The sequence below is a fragment of the Oryctolagus cuniculus genome, chromosome 9 (assembly GCF_964237555.1).
Source record: "Oryctolagus cuniculus chromosome 9, mOryCun1.1, whole genome shotgun sequence".
NCBI lineage: Eukaryota > Metazoa > Chordata > Mammalia > Lagomorpha > Leporidae > Oryctolagus > Oryctolagus cuniculus.
The window spans coordinates 100,782,239-100,800,277 of record NC_091440.1 but is presented as its reverse complement, the minus strand read 5'-3'; the positions used below and the strand labels follow the sequence as shown (position 1 = coordinate 100,800,277).

General features: G+C 38.8%; 1 protein-coding gene across 1 annotated transcript in view; it reads left to right on the top strand.

The window, feature by feature from the left end:
- LOC100353095 (alpha-2-macroglobulin) overlaps nt 1-18,039 on the top strand; it is a 66,770-nt gene that overhangs the window by 24,964 nt on the left and 23,767 nt on the right. The window contains exons 16-23 of the mRNA XM_070048340.1: nt 2,207-2,344; nt 3,727-3,799; nt 7,951-8,059; nt 12,054-12,282; nt 15,207-15,333; nt 15,591-15,712; nt 16,181-16,232; nt 17,763-17,846. Of these exons, the coding sequence (XP_069904441.1) occupies nt 2,207-2,344; nt 3,727-3,799; nt 7,951-8,059; nt 12,054-12,282; nt 15,207-15,333; nt 15,591-15,712; nt 16,181-16,232; nt 17,763-17,846 (934 nt within the window). The remainder of the gene's footprint in view (nt 1-2,206; nt 2,345-3,726; nt 3,800-7,950; nt 8,060-12,053; nt 12,283-15,206; nt 15,334-15,590; nt 15,713-16,180; nt 16,233-17,762; nt 17,847-18,039) is intronic.

Here is an 18,039-nt window from a genome sequence, read left to right as displayed (position 1 = left end):
GGAAGCTGAGCTGAGTGAAGGGCTTTTCAGCTTAGAGCCAATACGATCTGTGGCTCTGACCTGGGCATCCTTCGACTCCAGGGCAGGTCCATTTCCAGTGATCCAACCCTTGGCTGGCAGAGCTGCCAGGGCTCTTCATAAGCTGACTTCTGCTGAAGCCCAGTCTTATCACATTAGAAGCCACTGCAGTGGACTGGCCTGTTAGGTCTCCTTGAGGGCAGATCAGCCATTAATAGGCCTGCCACCCATTGCTTCTGATGCCTAGCTTTCTTTTCCTCCTGGTTTTTGTTAAAGCAGACCAGAGGATGCAAGTCAAGGGGGTGCTCCAGTCCCATCTCTAATCCTAGGTGGCCTAAACTTGAAGTCTGTAGTCACAGGCATGTTCTGTAGCAGTTTTTCTAAGGTAGACAATGCCCATGGGGAAAACTATATTCTCACTTTAAAACTTTCTTTCCCTTTGTTCTGAAAGGGAGGTCTTTCCTGTTCACCTCGCTGATGGCGAAGTAAATCTAGCTAAGAAATTATAATTTAAGCTCTTATTTTGGCTATGCTATTACAGAAAAATGTTAGCCATCTCCTTCATAAGATCTAAAATCAGATTTTGCATCTTGGAGATTCCTTCATAATAGAATTAGTTTCCTACCTTGAAGAGAATAGAGAAATGAGAGAACAAGTTGGGCTTAGAATTGAGAAATGGGGGAGCAAGTCCCAGATCGCTTACTGACAATAGCAATAGCACATGAAAACTTAGCAAACAGTTTCAACCATTAGATAACAACTTAAGAAAACATTTACCAGAAGGTGCAATGCCTTCCATAAATATTAAGAATACATATATTTGGAAGCATCTCTTAAATATTTAACATGGTGTAGCTTGTTTAACCAGTAGACTTAAGCACAAACATATAGAATGTTTTTAGTTTTTTTTTTTTTTTTTGACAGGCGGAGTGGACAGTGAGAGAGACAGAGAGAAAGGTCTTCCTTTTGCCATTGGTTCACCCTCCAATGGCCACCATGGCCAGCGTGCCATGGCCGGCGCACTGTGCTGATCTGATGGCAGGAGCCAAGTGCTTATCCTGGTCTCCCATGGGCTGCAGGGCCTAAGCACTTGGGCCATCCTCCACTGCATTCCCTGGCTACAGCAGAGAGCTGGCCTGGAAGAGGGGAAACCAGGACAGAATCCGGCGCCCCGACCGGGACTAGAACCTGGTGTGCTGCCGAGCAAGGCAGAGGATTAGCCTAGTGAGCCGTGGCGCTGGCCTTTTAGTTTTTTTCTACCATCAAGTCTAAAACATATGATACAGAGATTCAGGTCATATGAATTAAAATGTATCTTTCATTAATTTTAGCTGTTTAAATTTATGGGCAATCTTAACTATAAGCCAATTAAAAGAAAACTCTTAATAATTTTTCCCATGTAGATCTACAATATGTATACACATATAACATAATAGAACATAGCAGTTTTAATAATAGTTTTTTTTAAAAATCTAACTTCTGTTTGTAAATTACCAATTGATTTTAATTATTTTTTGTTTTTACATGATCTGACATAGATAGATATGTGATTGTTTATGTAACTATTTAGAACAGGAAATTCATTTTCCATTCTACATACAAAGGTAAAAATGGGTAGATATAAGCCCCTTTAATAGTGGCAACATTGCTTTATACCTACTCCAATAATAAACCTAACTGAAATTGTGTGTTCCTTAAGGGTAATATCCATAAAACTAGCTTAGACACCTTTTGTGTAGTGAAATTCTATATATTAACTGTCTGGTGTATTAGAAACATGTTTGATTACATTTATATGTAATGTTATAATATAAAATTTACATGTAATTTTACATTTTTACAAATTTACATGATATTTAATTTTACATTTATTTTACATTTTTATTACATTTACATGTCATATTATAATGTTATAATAATATTAGAAATATTTCCCTCAAACATAAGAATTTGAACATTCTCTTGATGCTTTCTGATACTCTTTAGTATGTGGAACACATTTTTTCTTGAATATCATAAACACTTTTAGGAAAAAGCACTCTTCAAAAGAAAATATCTACAAAAACTTTGTAATAGGTAGTAAACACACTCAAGAAATGATTTGCATTGGCCACATTAGTTCTTTTTTACTGAGTTTATCCAAGAAAGCTGAAGAAAACAATGCCACTTGTTTTCTCATACTTTATAGGTATATAATTTGGCACATCTGAAAGGTATCGTCAGGACAAAAGATGAAGAAGAAAACTGTATCAAACATGTCTCCTCTGACTCATTCCCATACCCAGTTGTAGACAGAGATGAAAAAGATGTCTACAGACTTGTAAAGGTAAAACCCATTATGAGCCATTAGGGTTCTATAAATTATGTAGGATTAATAGAAGATCACATTGGTAAAGAATGTTTTAACATGCTCAGGGCGAGTTCTCATTTTTCTGCTGAGGAAACTGAGGCCTAGTGAGGGTTAGTGTCTTACTCAGCTAACAGATAATCAGAACACAGCCAAGGCCAGGATGAATTTTGGACTATAAATCCTTTTCACACTCAGCATTACAATGCTCAGCTTTGTTGTGCTAAAGAACATGAGTAACAACATTTGAAGAGTCTTCAGAAAATAAAATTCCATTATTCCACTACTTGATTCAGTTTTCTGTTAACTTTTGTTATAGAAAAGTTATATAATAATTTACATAAGTTACATAATAGCATGGATCAGTATTCCAATTTTTTTACAAAAAATTGACTTTTTCCTAAATAGCACTCTGGCCTCAGAATCAGGCCTAAAGGCATTCGGATCTGGCTGAAAAGCCCATGAGAGTATTTCAGGCATGGCAAAAGATCTCTGCGAGTGAGATCTCAGTGGAAAGAACAGGTCTTCAAAGAAGGAGGTACCTTTCTCTGAAGGGAGGAGAGAACCTCCACTTTGACTATGACCTTGTCTAAACAAGATAAGAATTGGAGAACTCAGAGGGCTTCCATAGCCTTGGAAACTCATGACCGGAGCATAGAGAGACTACTGATGCCATAGACAGGAGTGTCAATTGGTAAAGTCAACAACAGGAGTCACTGTGCACTTACTCCTCATGTAGGATCTCTGTCCTTAATGTGCTGTGTATTGAGATTTAATGCTATAACGAGTACTCAAACAATATATTTCACTTTGTGTTTCTATGGGGGTGCAAACTGTTGAAATCTTTACTTAATGTATACTAAACTGATCCTCTGTAAAAATAAAAAAAAAAAAGAAATTATCAACTCCCAACTTGACTCTCACTGGGATTAAACATGACAATAGGTCTGATCTGATTTCATCATCACTTAAAAAAAGTCATCTATTATTTTTCACTTTATGTTTCTGTGTGAGAGCAAACTGTTGAAATCCTTACTTAATGTATACTAAGCTGATCTTCTGTATATTAAGTTAATCGAAAATGAATCTTGATGTGAATGGAAGGGGAGAGGGAGTGGGAAAGGGGAGGGTAGTGGGTGGGAGGGATAGTATGTGGGGGAAGCCATTGTAATCCATAAATCGTACTTTGGAAATTTATATTCATTAAATAAAAGTTAAAAAAAACTTACATGATATTATCCACACTGGGTAAAGAAGTTGATAGAAACATTTAAAATATCAATAAAAAGTGTTCTGATTAACAATACTCAAAAAAAATGTTTAAATATTTATGTTTGATCAAGTAATCATTGTCTTTCCAGGACATGGGCTTAAATGTATTCACTAACTTGAAGATCAAATATCCCAAACTATGTGCTTTCTACACAATGCCAGGTAAAATCGCAAATCAGTTTATGTTTTAAAGTAAAGGAAATAAAGCAAATATGATAACAATTACATGGTAAGGCAGGTATATTGTCTACATGAGGAAGATGGAGTCTACAATTACATGGTATAAATTAATTGCCCAAAGTTATGATGACAGTAAGTAGCAGATCCAGTGGAAACAAATCTTTTGATCTATTGGACACGACATTGCCACCCAGTAAGCAAAATCAAACAAACAAAAAAGACAAAAAGATAAAACATAATAATTACTACAATAGGTGTACAAAGGATACATGAGAAGAGAACGTGGTGGGCTTTTTGCCTGGCAGTTAAGATACCTGCATTCCATGCCACAGCACCAGAGTTTTACATCCAATACTGGCCTCCGACTTCAGATTCCTCTTAATGTGGGCCCTAGGAGGCAGCAATGGTGGCTCAAGTGATTGGATCCCTGCCACCTACATGGGAGACCTTCATTGAGTTCCCTGCTCCCAGCCTCATCCTTGCCCAGCTCCAACATGGCAGGCACTTGGGGACTGGACCTGCAGATGGGAACTCCCTCCCTTACCTGTCTTTCTTGTTCTCTCTCTCTCTCTCAAATTAGAAAAAAATAAAATTAAAATAAAAAATGTTGAAAAGAGAATAATCCTGAGAAGTATGAAAACATTACATAGAGGAAATAGCTCATACGGAATGAAGAGAACTTTCCCAAGTGTACAGAAGGTGCCAGAAGAGGAAAAGGAAACATTTCAAGCAAAGAAAAAGATATTAGAAGAAATTATATAGCTTTAAGTCAAATTATAGTGAAATTTGCAATAATCACATATAGCAATCACATATAAATGAAGTGTACTTTCTCTATCTCCTAATCCTATCCTAAATGTTTCATGTTTAGTCTTGGTTTCAGGCTCCTTAATTGCAGAGCCCAAAGCCAAGCATTTTCCCCTCCGATTCTACCCACCCTTTTCAACATGTCATCTTTCACTAAGCTGTCTTTGTTGGCATAGTAAAAAATCTTTTTAAAAAAGTTTGAAGACTGAGTCAGGAGCCAAAAGTCCTGATGTGCAGCACAGAGCAAGTCAATTTTCTTCTTCAGGCTTAATTTCATTAACACAATGAAAAAATAATTCTTTTATAAGTTCCCTCCTTACATTAGACAATAATATTTTATAAGATATTCATTTCATATATTATACGATGCTATTTTTTTTTTGACAGGCAGAGTGAACAGTGAGAGAGAGACAGAGAGAGAAAGGTCTTCCTTTGCCGTTGGATCACCCTCCAATGGCCGCCGCTGCAGCCGGCGCACCGCGCTGATCCGATGGCAGGAGCCAGGATCCAGGTGCTTTTCCTGGTCTCCCATGGGGTGCAGGGCCCAAGCACCTGGGCCATCCTGCGCTGCACTCCCTGGCCATAGCAGAGAGCTGGCCTGGAAGAGGGGCAACCGGGACAGAATCTGGCGCCCCAACCGGGACTAGAACCCGGTGTGCCGGCGCCGCATGGTGGAGGATTAGCCTATTGAGCCACGGCGCCGGCTTATACGATGCTATTATAATCTATCCCCAGGATAATGACTATTTAAAGAATTATTTACTATAGTCTTTGATATCTAAAGTGACATCTATAGACAGATCCTAAAGTGCTACTAGCCTGTAAGTTCAGGACATAACCAACCTATTTTCCAAACAGCATTCCTCTTTTTCCAAAATATAATCTTATAACATGCATTCCAACAGTTCCAACAGCAGTTGGTTTTCAACATAGCCTCAAAATAATTAGATCATGAAGATAAATATGTAATTTGATTTATGGATAAAGAATAAGGGAAAAGAAAATAGTAACAGGAGTCTATGTCCCGAAAAGGTTATATTCAATCCAGGAATCTTTCTAGGATGTTCAAGTTTACTAGAATTCCTTTGCTTTACATATCTATGTGTGTATATATATATATATATACACACTAAAATATTTTATATATGTGTAGGTATAAAGACAAATATAATCCAGGCTGGGTTATATACACTTTTTCATCATTGTTTGGAAAGAAATTAAGACATTTTTATAGTTCCCCAAAACCATTAGGGGGCTTAGGGACCATGGCTACCATACCTATGGGATAAATTTTCAGGTTGCCATAGATGCTTAAGCTTGTGAATGGAGGCGTGAAACATCAGAAAACATTGAGGAATTAAAGTCAAACAGAAAGAGACCAAGTAAAGAAATTGCTGGCCATTCCAGAGAAGGATATGGAGAAATGAAACTATATAAATGCAGAAATCTCTGAATGAGAAAGGTATGGGGAAAGAATCATGTAAGGAATCTCCTATTGTATCTGCTCTTCACAAATTATTTCTGAAAATAAGAAAACTCAAGAGTGGAAGTCTTAGATTTTTTATTTTTTATTTATTATTTGAAAGGTAGAGTTACAGAGAGTAAGAGGGAGGGAGGCAGGGAGAGAGAGAGAAAGAAAGGGAGATCTTCCACCTGCTGCTTCACTCCCCATATGGCTACAATGACCAGAGCTGGACGGATCACAAGCCAGGAGCCAGGAGCCAGGAGCCAGGAACTTCCTCTGGGTCTCCCACACAGGTGTAGGAGCCCAAGCACTTGGGCCATCTTCCACTGCCTTCCCAGGCCACAGCAGAGAGCTGTATTAGAAGTGCAGCAGCCGACATTAGAACTGGCACCCACATGGGATGCTGGCGCAGCAGATGGAAGATTACATCCTGGCCCCTCTTAGAATCTTTAACTCTGAATCTTCATCTGTACATATTTTAATAAAGTGCAGAACAGAAGAGCTGTCTTACTAGATTTTCACTGATGACCAGTACAACTCCAATCCAACCTTATAGTTACTCTATGTCATACATTTCTTTTGCCCTACCAAAGAATTGCACTTGATAGGAACTTGATTTTTGTCTTTATTTTGTCCAGCAGTTTGTAATTTTCCCTGTTTTGCTTTTTTTTAAAATTGGGTAGATAAGCTAACACACTTCATTTGGTTCTATGGACTGCAGAAAGAAAAACATTGAAAGAATCTCTATCAGTGATAATACTAACATGCTTCAGCTCTGCTCATTATGTATTCAAACGATTTCACTACAGCAAATACATCCTTGCCTCAAATGCATATTGGATTATTTTTTTTTTGACAGGCAGAGTGAACAGTGAGAGAGAGAGACAGAGACAGAGAGAAAGGTCTTCCTTTGCTATTGGTTCACCCTCCAATGGCCGCCGCGGCTGGTGCGCTGCGGCTGGCGCACCGCGCTGATCCGATGGCAGGAGCCAGGAGCCAGGTGCTTATCCTGGTCTCCCATGGGGTGCAGGGCCCAAGCACCTGGGCCATCCTCCACTGCACTCCCTGGCCACAGCAGAGAGCTGGCCTGGAAGAGGGGCAACTGGGACAGAATCCAGCGCCCCGACCGGGACTAGAACCCGGTGTGCCGGCGCCGCTAGGCGGAGGATTAGCCTAGTGAGCTACGGCGCCGGCCTTGCATATTGGATTATTGCTTCTCTCAAAGGCCAAAGTTCTATTGTCTTTTGTTTTTTTCTTTTTTGTTTGTTGGTTTCACAGATTTGTTTTATTTATTTGAAAGGCAAAGTTACAAAGAAGGAGTGAAGTCTTCCTTCTGCTGGTTCACTCCCTAAATGGCTGCAACAACCAGGGCTGAGGCAGGCTAAAGCCAGGAGCCCAAAGCTTCATTCAGGTCTCCTATGTGGGTGGCAGGGGCCCAAGCACTTGGGTCATTCTCTGCTGCTTCCCCAGGCACATTAGCAGGGAGCTGGATTGGAAGTGGAACAGCGGGCTTGAAGGAATGCCCCTATTGAATGTTAGTGATGCAGCTGATGGCTTAACCTGCTGTGCCACAGCACCAGCCCCTTTACTGTCTTTTTGGAAGCCTACCCCAACTGCCCCAACCCAGAAACTATGCACCATTTTTCATTCTGGCTCCACCAACGCAAGGTTCTATTTTCTCCAAGATTGTATACTTTCGAGCCACCCAGAAAATGAGTGGCTCAATATGTTGCTCCAAGTACAGTTTTCCTAAAATTTTAATTTTAGCAGGAAAACTGAATATTTGTCCACATTATATATTCAGATCACATTGCATGGAAATAGTCTCAAACCAGTGTACTTTTTTCTCTCATTGTGATAGTTCTGGCGACTGATACAATACAGAATGAGAGGATGACGCCATTAACACTCCCTAAGACTGCGCGAAGCTATTTTCCTGAAACCTGGATCTGGGAATTGGTAGTGGTAAAGTGAGTAACTTCCATTTGTATGATTTGCTTTGGGTGTGTGTACATGGTTTCATTATTTCAACTATTTTCCTAATAGTTTCTGTCATTTCAAGGCAGAAGAAGGCTGATTTATAAAATTTCACTGGAAGTGTATCAACACACCAATTATAAATCTTTGTATTCCTGATACTACCAGAAAATGCTAGCTTTTTAAAGTTTAACTTAATTTTATTTTATTTTAAACATCATCACTTATATTTAAACAGAAATACAGATCATTAGTAGTGTATGAACTTAGAACATAAAAGATAGTTTTGACTTAAGCCGTTACATAAATGAGGCTCTTTTTAAGTTTCTTCACTAACAATCCCATTTTAACCATTGAACAAATTGTACTTAAATTAACAATAGTAAAAATGTAAAAACTCAAATTTAAACATAAAAATATGCAACAACAACAACAACAAAAACCAGGAAGTATCTTCATTACCAAACAGATTAACAAACTCACAGAGACTCAGATACTTTCTGAAGCATATTGAAACACTTATATGAAAGGTTGCATTCATCTGAGAGGTATTAATACATGTTGAGTGCTGAGACTATTTGTAGCATTTGTACTTTATACAAAACAGCATTAGACTGCTATGGTTCACATTTGAAAAATAAAGATTTAAGCCTCATGCTACAACTTGCCAATTTAACATTATAGCTAATGCAGTGACAATTAGTTATTTTATACTACTCTAGATTATCGGGCAACGAAAGTGTCAGTGTATCATTACCTGTATTAAAATACGATCACAACACAACCACAACCATGGCAACTAGGTAAGTTAAGTGCCTTAACATGTCTTCCACTGCTTCCAGAGATCCTTTCCACATCACAGGAGCTAGTTTAATACATACCATTGGATCTTAACCTATCTCTGAATATTCTTTTTAAAACTTTTGAAATTTAACTAATGGAACATCTACAGTCTCAATAAGCTATTTTTTCTTACTCTTCACTAACTAGTTCAGATATAATATGTAATTTTTAAAATTTGTATAAACACCTTATTAAAATGATTAAAGGTGCCTAAAATACCATAAGTGGGTAAAATACTAACCAAAAAAATGACACTAAGAGTATTTTTGAGACTATTTTTTCCTAACTAGAAAGCTATGGGATTCATAATGAACATAGATATAGACACTTTTACTCTACTGTTTTACAACATCAATAATAAAAATAAATACATGAAGCACAAATAAGCAGGATTTCAGGAGAAAAATCTAGTAAACACTTGAATTTTGGATGCCTCAAACACAAAATGGTTCACAGTACTTATAAGCACTATCATTATTTTCATCCCTTAAATAGTTCAAATCTTTATTTTTTTAACTTTTATTTAATGAATATAAATTTCCAAAGTACAACTTGTGAATTACAATGGCTTCCCCCCATAACGTCCCTCCCACCTGCGACCATCCCCTCTTCTGCTCCCTCTCCCCTTCCATTCACATCAAGATTCATTTTCAATTAACTTTATATACAGAAGATCAATTTAGCATATATTAAATAAAGATTTCAACAGTTTGCACCAACACAGAAACACAAAGTGAAAAATACTGTTTGAGTACTAGTTATAGCATTAACTTACAATGTACAACACTTTTACGACAGAGATCATACATGAGGAGTAAGTGCACAGTGACTCCTGTTGTTGACTTAACAAATTGACACTCTTGTTTATGGTGTCAGTATCACCCTAGGCTCTTGTCATGAGTTGCCATAGCTATGGAAGCCTTTTGAGTTCACTGACTCTGATCTTATTTAGACAAGGCCATGGTCAAAGTGGAAGTTCTCTCCTCCCTTCAGAGAAAGGTACCTCCTTCTTTGATGACCTGTTCTTTCCACTGGGATCTCACTTGCAGAGATCTTTCATTTAGGTGTTTGTCTTGGCTTTCCATGCCTAAAATACTCTCATGGGCTCTTCAGCCAGATCTGAATGCCTTAAGGGCTGATTCTGAGGCCAGAGTGCTGTTTAGGACATCTGCCATTCTATGGGTCTGCTGTGTATCTAACTTCCCATGTTGGATCATTCTCTCCCTTTTTTATTCTAACAGTTAGTATTTGGAGACACTAGACTTGTTTATGTGATCCCTTTGACTCTTAGTCCTATCATTATGATCAATTGTGAACTGAAATTGATCACTTGGACTAGTGAGATGGCATTGGTACATTGGTACATGCCACCTTGATGGGATTGAATTGGAATCCCCTGGCACGTTTCTAACTCTACCATCTGGGGCAAATCCAATTGAGCATGTCCCAAATTATGCATCTCCTCCCTCTTTAAAAATCTCAGTTTCATGGAAAAAATGTTCATTCATGTCATGTATGGATTTATTTAATTCTTGGATTTGCTTCTGATTACTTCTAAGTAATCCTACAATTTTTTGAATTCCCTTTCTGGCATTTCTTCAGTCTCTTCATTTTCACATTCTAGTATTGAAGTGTTGTGTTCCTTTGGAGGCATCATGTTGTCTTCCTTGTTCTTGTTTCTTGGGTTGCTGCATTTACCTTTGGTATTTGTGGAAATACTTGTAGGGACTTTTTTCCCTGTCACGGCTTTTATCATTGGACTATGCCTCTGTGGATTAGTGCAGTGTCTGCTCTTTCAGTGAATACCATGAGGTGTGTGCCGGGTGTGGCCAGAGAGCTCTGTCAGTGCTTCAGGTTGAGGGGAGTGTCCAAGGTGACACACAAATTGGACATGGTAAATCTCTTCTTATTTTTCTTTTTTTTTTTTAATCAAAGGGGAGGATTAATCTGTTCTGTTGGCATAGTCTCATGCTCATCTCCTCTCCTCCAAGGAAATCAATGCCTGGTCACTAGCCCCAGTGGGTATAATATTCATTCACACTGCCACAAGAACAACACAAAGGATCTATGCAGTCCTCAGTTTGAGCACACATTCTGCAACAATGACCCTCAGCAGGGAATCAGGGAGTTTGGAGCACATGGAGACTCCCACTGTGACTGCCCAAAGACCCAGCCACACCCTGCACCCTCACATGCAGCCACAGTGTTTTCACAGTCATGGGCACCCAGACCCTGTCAATTCTCCCAACCAGGCTCAGGCATCTCACTCTGCTATTTGCTGGGCACATGGACATGAGTTGGTGCAGCTGTTACATGTCCAAAATGACACCCACCCTCTCTCAGCTAGTTACAAGATGCCAGTGCTGGGTGGTCAGGGAGAGAGAAACATGCCCCCCTTTATTCCTTATAGGTTGGCAGGTACACTGTCCCCCACAGGGCTCCAAGCCATACTCATGCCAGGCTCTTCCAGCAGCTTTATCACAAGTGGCTTGGGCTGCTGTAGTCTGGGCTCACCGCACTCTCTAAAGCTGGTACTGAGGTTCTTGGCTGCTGGAGTCCTGAGTTATGTGTGTCCATACCCTCCACATAGGTCCACAGTGTCTCTCTAATTTGCATGGAGTTTCCTCTACCGTCTTCTCACTAACCCTTCCTGAGATTGGGCTTTCTTCACCATTTTTTTTTAACTATCTTCCCTAGACTAGAACAGTAAGCTCCCTACTATTCTGCCATCTTGGTGTGTTCTCTAGCTTTCTAAATTTAATAATATTCAGGAACAGTGTGTTGAAAAATAAATTTAAAGCAACTCTACATGGATTAAACCATTTTATACAATTATAATCCATGAATTTCTCAGATTGCATTTTAGAAATGGAAGTACCAATGACAAGTTCAAATCCATATTCAGATTTCAAACAATAGTATAGACTTTTAGGTGATGTGGATGATGTGACCATAGTAGGGGAAACAGAACTGTTTAAATGCCTTTTATTTTTCCATCATGGGCCCTTACTAAACTGTGCATTTTCTTTAATTCTTTTGAAAGGACTCAGAAGTATGGTATTAGAACACACTCATCAATTACTGTCTCAAAAATAACCAATATACTTACTTCCTTTCTGTTCATCACATTGTCATCCTCCCCAGCTCATCAGGAATGGCTGAAGTAGAAGCTACAGTTCCTGATACCATCACTGAGTGGAAAGCAGAGGCCCTGTGCCTGTCCAATGACACTGGGCTTGGTCTGTCTCCCATTGCTTCTCTCCGAGCCTTCAAGCCCTTCTTTGTGGAGCTCACATTACCGTACTCTGTGATCCGTGGAGAAGCCTTCACACTCAAGGCCACTGTATTAAACTATCTCCCCAAATGCATACGGGTAAGGACTCCCAAATCAAGTATGGATTAAAGGGAAAAAAGGAAATTTGATTTGATTGTGGTTTTTAGCCCTTATTTATACTCCTGTGGAATTGTGGTCTTTCTACTTTAAAAAAAAACATTTATTTAAGGTATATGAATTTCATTCATTCCATATATACAGATTTAGGAACAGTGATTCTTCCCACCCTACCCTCCCTCCCACCCATGCTCTCACTCTTCTTCTTCCTTCATCTACTATTCCCACTCTTAATTTTACAAAGATCTATTTTCAGTTTACTTTATACTCATGTGACAGCAAATTATTTTTCAGCTGTCTGCTGTGCACAGACTTAGTTACTTTTAGTTCGATCAGCAAGAAATACTCTGCAAGCCTTGTAGTATAAAGAAACAAGTAGTTTATTTAAGTAGCAAATTTTAAGAAGCAGGGGAGAGAGAGTGAGAGAAAGAACAGGGAGAGGGGAAGACCCTAAGAGTAGGGGACTCAACCCGGGAATTTACCACTAGGCAATCTTTACACAGCACCAGAAAAGGATCCATACTGAGAATCAAACATCATCAGTAATCATCACGGGCACGTTCAACGTTCAGCATGACTGCATGTTCCCCTGGGATGGAACAGCAGCAGCAGAGGCTTGCTCTGGCTCCCTCTTAAAGCCCCCAAGGACAAAGGTGGCTCATTGCCAAAATTTTAAGCAAGCAGTACGTCCCATCTGGGATCTTGGCCAGAGAATTGAGACATGAAGCATGCCCATCTGTTTATCAGAAACATTCCTTTATCCTCCTTCCTGGGAACTGGCCAGACTCCCAAGGAGCAGGAGAAGGTCATCCAGCAGACAAGTTACTTGTTTACCAGAGCCAAACCTAGATACAAGCCTCTTTATCCTAAAAATGTATCTTTACAACTCATAAGATTAACCCTACACTAAGAGTTCAACAACTACTATGAAGGAAAAAAATATTGTTCTTTAACAATAGAGACAAGGACTGTAAACAATTATGGAATCTCAAAATGTGAATTTCACTCCAATACATTATATTTTAGGTACTCTATTAGTTAACACAAATCAGGGAAAACATGATATTTGTCTTTTTGGGACTACCAATAAACTAAATATAATGACTTCCAGTTGCATACATTTTGTTGCAAAAAACAGGATTTCTTTTTTTTTAACATTGGTAGTGTTCTATAATGTATATATGACATGATTTCTTTATCCAGTCATCAGTTGTTGGAAATATGGGTTGATTCCATATCTTAGTTATTGTGAATTGAACTGCAATGAATATGGGTGTACAGATAACTCTTTCATAAGCTGATTTCATTTCCCTTGGGTAAATTTCCAGGAGTGGGATTGCTATTTTCAGCTTCCTGAGAAATCTTGTTACTATCTTCCACAATGGCTGCACCAGTTTACACTCTTAATAGCATCCCATTTGTCAACTTTGGCTTTGATTATCTGTGCTACTGGGGTCTTTCCCAAGATGTCTTTGTCTATACCAATCTCTTGCAGAGTTTCCCGAATGTTTTCTAGTAATTTGTTTTATTTGGTCATAGATTTAGGTCCTTGATCCATTTTGAGTGGATTTTTGTGTAAGGTTCGATCCCATTACTGGGATATCCTGTCTTGCTCTAAATTTCCATGATATTTCCATTGTATCTTTTTTCTAATGTCCATCACATTTAGCCATATTTATTCATTAGTTTTAAAGATTTATTTATTTATTTGAAAAGCAGAGTTACAAAGAGAGAGAAAGAGAGAGAGAGAGAGGTCTTCCATCTTCCAGTTCTCTCCCCAAATGGCCACATGGCATGAGCTGAGCTGCTCCGAAGCCAGGAGCCAGGAACTTCTTCCAGGTCTCTGACATAGGTGTAGTGGCCCAAGCACTTGGACCACCTTCCACTGCTTTCCCAAGCCATATCAGAGACCTAAATCAGAAGTGGAGCAACCAGGACTTGAACTGGCTCTCATATGGGTTTCCAGCAGTGCGGCGGCAGCTTTACACTCCATGCCAGAGGGCTGGCCCCACATTTAGCCATATTTTACACAACTTCTCGGCATCTTATGTGTCTGGTGAACAAAACACCTTGTCAGGAGCCAGTAATAGCCCCAAAGTATCTGTGACCATAAAAACTGTAATGTATGTCTCCAACCAAATGAGTGAGTACAGGTTAAAAAAAAATGAGGGAGGGGCTGGCACTGTGGCACAGTGGGTTAATGCCCTGGTCTGAAGCACCAGCATCCCATATGGGCACCAGTTCTACTCCCAGTTCCTCCTCTTCTGATCCAGCTCTCTGCTATGGCCTGGGAAAGCAGTGGAGGATGGCTCAAGTCCTTGGGCCCCTGCACCTGCATGGGAGACCCAGAAAAAGTTCCTGGCTCCTGGGTTCGGATGGGCACAGCTCCGGCTGTTGCGGCCATCTGGGGAATGAACCAGTGGATGGAAGACCCCTCTCTCTGTCTCTACCTCTCTCTGTAACTCTGTCCTTCAAATAAATAAAATAAATCTTTTTAACAAAATGAGAGAAAGAACTCCAATTAGACTGTAGCCACAGAGTAAACAAGGAGATTTCTCATGAGTCTAAGCCAGTGGGGAAATTTCCTCAGGATAGCATACCATTGTTGCTTTCTCTCCCCTTCCTTTCTTGTGCCAAAATCAACATGTAAATAAATATATTTACCTATATATGTAAATAGAAATGTTTGTATATTATATAATATCCATACAACATTTTCATGTGAATACTTTTAGCTTATGTGTCATTTTCAACAAAATGTTTTGTAAAAAAAAAAAAAAACTGCTCATCTCTTTTGAACACCCAGGTTCACTTCAGGCTTCCTCACTTGCCCCATCCTGTACATAAATGTGTTGCCCTTTGGAAGTTACATCTCTTTTATCTCTCTTCCCCATGTGGGACTACAGGTGAGTGTGCAACTGAAAGCTTCTCCTGACTTCGCGGCTATCCCAGTGCAGAAAGAACAAGATTCTTACTGCCTCTGTGCAAATGAGAGGGAAACCCTGTCCTGGTTGGTAACTCCTACATCTCTAGGTGAGTGAAGGTGCTCTGAGACTCTCTGTACTCAAAGATGATGAAAACATGAAGGCTCCTTCAATGAGGTTCTCCTGTTTGGGCCACAAAAGCAGAAGACTGATCAATGCTGCTTTGTCCATGTATATGTCAGATTAAATAAGGAACAAGCTCATGAATTTCTCACAGAACTTGGCACCCCCTGTAGATCTTGGAGACTGAAAGAATGCCAAGTCCGTGGCACATCCAAGCTCATGTCTGCAGGCCATTTGTTTCAGGGAATGTGAATTTCTCCGTGAGTGCAGAAGCAATACAGTCCCCAGACCTCTGTGGTAATGAGATGGCTACAGTTCCTGAAACTGGGAAGTCAGACACAGTTGTCAAACTCCTGTTAGTTGAGGTGAGTAAGCCCGACTTGTCCTACTGAGACCAGAAAATGGAGCAATGTTGACTGTCTATAATTTCAAGTAAAATAGAATTGTAGGAATAATACTTTAACTTTGTGTATTTCACATGTGACAAGTTCATGTCTTAAATTACTAATTTTGTTTTGTTTTTCCATTTGCCTTTTAGCTATTTTCCATTAACTAAAAGTTACATTAGATATATTCTGTATCAGTTGCTTTTCCTTATTTCTATCACTTTTTCTCTAATTATCCTTCCTCATTCCCTTCCCTATTAACTAGGCTCATCTACATTTCTCAAACTTTTAGGCATTCACTGATGTAATGGAAATTAGAAATTGTCTAACTCAAGCCATTCACTTTACAAATTAAGAAAGCTATGGATTTGCTCTCAAAATTCCCATTATGTTTATTTACTGAGATGCTCAGTCCCTTCTGATCTCTTTTTCTTCTTTCCACCCAAGCCTGAAGGAATCAAGATGGAACATACTTTCAACTCCTTACTCTGGGTATCAGGTAAGAGTGATTCATGACAGCAATATGAAGACCAGAACATTTCAAGTTACAAACGTATTTGTTTTCACATTAATTACACTAATTGGATTTTTTTTTTGCAATATTCTTATGATGAAACCAGGACACTGTATCTCTTTCTCTTGTAAAATAAATAAAGTCACTGAGTCTTATAGGACATCAAGGTCCTTAACTATATTTATATCACAATCAATAGTACAACCAGGATTCAACCTGGAACATCTCAGTTCCTTGTTTCTAGCTCTTTTCTCAAGTGTATAAAAATCCCTTCACCCAGCACAAATAAGGGCCTAAGAAATGGCTTCAGGAAATGCTAAGAAGTGGTCAGAATGAAAATATACCTAAACTAATGAGAAAAGTATACAGAATGTTTGGTGAAGGGACATATATTTCTAATTTTATAACAATTATGTCCTTATAATCAAAGATATTTCACGCATTAAACCCACTAAATCATGAAAATACAGTTAGCATAATATTTTCTCTCATTTTTGTGGTATTACTTGCTCTTTCACTACTGTATGCATAATCCCAAACTAACCATTTCAAAAGAAGCTTTAGGAGTTTATCATAAAAGATGAATATAAATTTAACAAAGGCTGAGATTTCTATCTACTCTTGTTCATGACTGTGTTCCCAGTACCAAGAACAGCAACTGGCACAAAGCAGTTGCTCAATACATATTTGTTGAAAGAATGGATCATTTGAATAAAAGTGTTTTATGCATGGACTAAATCTATTATAATAAGAAAGTTAACAAAGCAGAGATAAGATGAAGTAATGATTTCAACAAAGCTGGTGAACCTGCGTCACATTTACACGTCATACATTTGAGAAAGTTATTTTACAATTACTGAAAATCATAAAAGGCTTTTGTGTGATAGGTAGAAAGTATGAAGGAACTGCTGGAGAATAATGTTTGTCTCTGAATACACAAGAGAAGAATAACAAGGCATACCCTTACCATTCCTCAATTCTGATTTTCCTGATAATCATGAATACAAACTCATGTACCTATCAACCTCCTCCACTCCTAACACATACACACCCATGTCAAGAACGTCCAAGAAAATGATTCCTGAGTAGTTACTAAAATCTACTGATATCACAGCCACACAGAGAAAACCCCTGAAAAATGCTAAGTACCCACCATTGATTTACTTGCTTACTTCCTCTGATGTGTTAAGTATACATTTGTACATAGCTAAAATTTGAGGCAAAGAAATACAATCTCTGTATCAGTCCACATTACATTTAAGGAGACTTCAAAAACCCTCAGAAAACTTAGAGTCTTCTTTGGTGCAGTTGCTGTACTATTCAATGTAATCAGTTAATAAAAAAAGAGGCATAGGTTAGCAAACCCCTCAGTACCAAGAGATCTAAATTTGGAGTATTAAGGAGGCATGAATTCCAAGTTTAATATTCACTGCTAAAACCACTCTCCTTAGGACTTTTCAGAAATACCAACATCAAAGATAATCTTTTATAAATCTGATTTGTTTGTTTACCAAGATGCTGGGGTATCAGAAAAATTGGCCCTGAAGCTTCCACCAGGAGTAGTGAAAGAATCAGCCAGAGCCTCTGTCTCTGTTTTGGGTGAGTCATTCAGTCCCCAGAGGATTTGAGACAGCCACTGCCACCACCACTCCTATTGTATTTTTCCAAATATAATTTTTCACAGTACTTCAATTTTTCGACTTCTTGCTCATATCTCTAACTTTTCCTCACTCTACTTGGTTTCCAGTACACCTGATCTTCCTCTCAAATTCTAGTTCCTTCAAATCTGCTG